At 44.0% G+C, this 4,063-nt stretch overlaps 1 protein-coding gene across 1 annotated transcript in view; it reads right to left on the reverse strand.

Annotated features, from left to right (window-relative positions):
* Window positions 1-2,186: 2,186 nt before the first annotated feature.
* Window positions 2,187-4,063, reverse strand: part of LOC145392387 (uncharacterized) — a 7,329-nt gene continuing 5,452 nt past the window's right edge. Inside the window, exons 2-3 of the mRNA XM_080266788.1 lie at window positions 3,324-4,063; window positions 2,187-2,809 (exon numbers count right to left, since the gene is read on the reverse strand). The exon at window positions 3,324-4,063 is cut by the window's right edge and continues 71 nt beyond it. Of these exons, the coding sequence (XP_080122914.1) occupies window positions 2,350-2,809; window positions 3,324-4,063 (1,200 nt within the window). The 3' untranslated portion in view covers window positions 2,187-2,349. The remainder of the gene's footprint in view (window positions 2,810-3,323) is intronic.

The raw sequence follows: 4,063 nt of genomic DNA on the forward strand, positions 1-4,063 counted from the left end.
TTAAGAGTTATTTCTTTTACTCCCCTCAATCCAGTGACTTTTCACTTTATTCTTGCTATCGCCAGGCAGTTTTAAGCTATAGGGGAGACTTTCTTAACAGGGTAGATTAGGTACAGACGTAATTTATCCCTCCAGTTACAAGAGGCCTCCCCCAATTTAGATCGTCTAGAGATAGCGGGAATGTAATAGTAATACACTCCACCGGACTGAAGACATTAATCCTCTTATTACGAAAGGTTTATGCAGATCTGAAATAAAATCATCGTGAGGTAGCAAGATTGAAGTAATACGAGACGTCATCATTGTGATAGGGTTGAACCGAATTATCGTACAGAGTTGATGCTTTTAGAAAACAGCGGTAATTATTCATGCACTTTTTTTTTGCCCTTTCAGTGGTAATTCTTCAGAGAGAGAGAGAGAGAGGGAGGGAGGGAGGGAGGGAGGGAGGTATAAGGGGGCCGAGGCTTGGTTACTGTTCTTCAGTATATATGACAGCCTACTTCCATTAGTGGCATTGTAAACCTGTGCAAAATCGTCACTCCGACTGGTATGTTCCGACCACTAAACCACCAGATGCCTTTAAGACCTTCAGTGCCATTATTTAGTTTGTTCTTGTTACCGTCAGACTGTTTTACTCAGCTTAGGGAAGGCCTTTCGTTGTCTGAGTTATGCTTCACCCCAATGACATGCTTTTCGTCTTTTCTATCTCTGGACAATTATGTTTAGCACAAGAGAGACTTTTCGAGCTGGAAGGGTTAGAATGAGTCTCAACAAACCCGTTTCAGTACGAGAGGTCCTTCCCAAGCTGAATAAAATCGTCTGGGGGTAGCGGTAGTAAAATAAAAAACTACGTCACCGGATTGAAGTTACGAATTTTCCAGTGACCTTTAGTTTTTTTTTTTTTTTTTCGTACTGCTCTCAGATTATTTCATTTAGCTAAGGGAAGAAGTCTCGTTAATTAGTCTCTTTAGTACGGCTGTTGTATTTATAATTTATTGCTGTTGCCGGATAATTTGAATCAACTTAGGGGAAATATCTCTGTTATAATATAGAAGTTGTTAATTCAGTGGTAGGCGGGGGCGACCCTATCCACTCACTCGATGTATTTCTGCCTTTAGATGGCTCTTCACTGAGTGTCAAACCAAATGATTCACGGTACCTCAGAGAGCCCCTTAACAACGCTGGGTGGTAACCATATAATGAAATGACGCCTGATGGTCTAGTGAGTTAAGGCACCCCAACCTGATGGAGCTCGTTAGGATTTCCATCTGAGGGGTGGCTGAAGTTTATTGCTCACATAATACCACTTTGAATTGGGGTCACTCAGCCTCAGCCTAAATGTCGGGAGTGATTAGCCTTGCCCCGGTCCCCTACGCTCCTGGTGGGGCAAAATAGGATAAATAGATAGACAGATAGATATATTCAAGAGGTTACTCATTGTGGGTTGGTGTTAGAATCGACTGTGGTAATGGTAGTGATGGTGGTTATGGGAGTTATGCTGGTGGTGGTGGTGTGGTAGTGGTGGTAGTTAATGTGTTGACGGTGGTAGTGGCGGTGTTGATGGTTAATGGTGGTGGCAGTGATAGTGGTAATGGTAGTGGTGGTGATAGTGCTTGTGGTGGTGGTGATGGTATTACTGATGGTGGTGACGGTGGTAGTGGTGGTGGTGTTGATGGTAGTGATGGTGGTTAATGATGGTCGTAGGTGTGGTGGCGAGGCATAATGGAGGTGGTGATTGTTGGTGGTGGTGATTTTGATAGTAGTGGTGTAAATTGTGATGCTTGGGTGGTGACAGAGGTATTGGTATTTGATGTCCGCTGCTGCATATAGGTACCGCCAAGTTCCATTAAGAAAGATATTGTTCAAAGTGATCGTTAGTGACCTTTGAACCACCATTGCTTCGGCGTACATCATGTTAATTAGTTTTATTATTAATTTATTTTTTTGTGTCAGCCTGTTATATTGTTAAAAGCTGGCTGGTATTAACAATAACATTAACCTTTTAAATCCGTTGGCGTCTTTTACTTTAATTATGCCATTGCCTGAGGATGTTGTTCAGCTCGGAAAGGGGCTAATAATCCCTCGGGTTTATAAAATCTGTCCTAAGCTCAGGAAATCGTCCTAATCTCAGTAAAATCGTCCTAAGCTCAGGAAAATCGTCCTAAGCTCAGTAAAATCATCCTAAGCTCAGTAAAATCATCCTAAGCTCAGTAAATTGTCCTGAACTCAGTAAATCGTCCTGAATTCAGTAAATCGTCCTAAACTCAGTAAGATCTTCCTGTTGTAGCAGGGATAAAATAGAAAATACTTCACCGGACTCAAGGAGTTAACCAAGAAGTATGGCCAAAATTATGGAATTAGTCTAGCATCAATAAACTCATCAAAAAGTGCCACGAATCTTGGTCGGAAAATTGGGTTAGAGTCTAATTCATTTAATGCTTTCTCCCTCATCTCATTGAATAGGGCATCCATATCATCGTCAGTGCCCTGAGATAGGTCCAGAGCATTTTCAGGCTCCACAATGATAAGAGGCACAACCATCATGGCGAAAATGGCGCCGATGACGTTCTTGTCCCTGAACTCCTGCTTGAGCTGGTCATGGGTGAAGATGGTGTCCTTGCCGGCAGCCTCCATGACGGCGGTGAAGGCGGCGTGGTAGGTGTTGAGGAAGGCGTCCAAGTTAGGCCTCCTGACCTCCCCTGTGAGGCTCGTGTACAGTAGGTAGTTGAGGTCGTTGGCAGGCGAGCTCCTCCGGCTCAGTTGGAGGTCCAGCAACATCACCTCCACAGGCTCTCCGTCGTCATTGTACCTGTTGATAATATGATGCACTACATTAGATGAGGCTATACAACTTAAAGAGCTCGTGTGTTACGATATACAGTCGTATTGGATACACAGCACTGTAACTTCAGCCATTCACTAAATTCAGCTAAAGTAGTAACTATTTTCATTTCTTCCGTTCTACCTCCATCATTCCTGATACACACAAAGGAGCTAGTGAAGGTATGATGGCTTCGTTTCGACCCTAGGCACTCCCAACAAGTCATTTATCAACATCCTTGCCTGCATTCTCGTTAGTTAAGGAGGCTTTCTTGCACATCTTCTTTCTTTCTTTCACGTAGGGCAACCCCCTTCCCCTCCTCCTCTTGCATACAAAACCTCATTTAATAAGCAGGCGGCAGGTTATGTGTATTTATCCAGGTGTTCTGTTTAGATATCCTGCCGACCCTACTATTACTACACACATACTGTGTAACGCTTTATCTGTACCTGTTTATTGATGCATGTAATTGAGGTGGTTTAGAATACTCGTATACACTTACCGGAACAGAACGTTGTTGTTCCAGCAGTCACCATGACAGACAACATTATACTTGCTGCCACACAGATGCTTGTCGAACTCTTCTTGAACTCTTGGCAACAAATCTTCAATCCAACTTACAACTCTCTCATATCCTCCAATTTTCTTCAGCATGTCTATGCTTGATTTCATCTGGGTTTCTATAAATATCATGGTGTTGTCATAGCCTGTATTGCCAATAGTGGTCCAGTCTTTGAGCAGAAATTTATATTTGTCGGTAAGGTCTTGTCCAGGAGCCTTGTCCATGAGGAGGCGTGATGCGGCGTGCAGCCTGGCCAACTCCTGAAGAATGAGAGTGGCGTGAGGCACATCCAAGCCTCGCCTCCGATCAAACATCCGGAATCCGTAAGGGCGCAAGTCCTCCAGAAATAGAACCTCCCTCCTGCTTTCCAGGCTGCCATGAAAACATCGGGGGAGTCTTAGGCGTTTAAGACCAACTTCATTCAGAGCCGCGTTCAGTTCCGGCAAGAGGTTCAAGTAGAAGTTGCATTCTTTTTCAAAAAGTATTCCAAAAAATTTATTAAAGGATTCGAAGGTTCTGCATGGGTTAAGCTTGACAATGTAGACAACCTCTGCGCACTGATTATGGAGCAGGAACTTGACATTGACACTAGTGACGACACAGGCGTAGTTGTCGCCCGGCTTGGTGAAGTCCGCCACAGACCAGGACGTGAGGTGTGCGTCACTGCCCTTGTCCGCCTT

The sequence above is a fragment of the Coenobita brevimanus genome, chromosome 22 (assembly GCF_032717465.1).
Source record: "Coenobita brevimanus isolate Jiangsu-jjx chromosome 22, ASM3271746v2, whole genome shotgun sequence".
Classification (NCBI taxonomy): domain Eukaryota; kingdom Metazoa; phylum Arthropoda; class Malacostraca; order Decapoda; family Coenobitidae; genus Coenobita; species Coenobita brevimanus.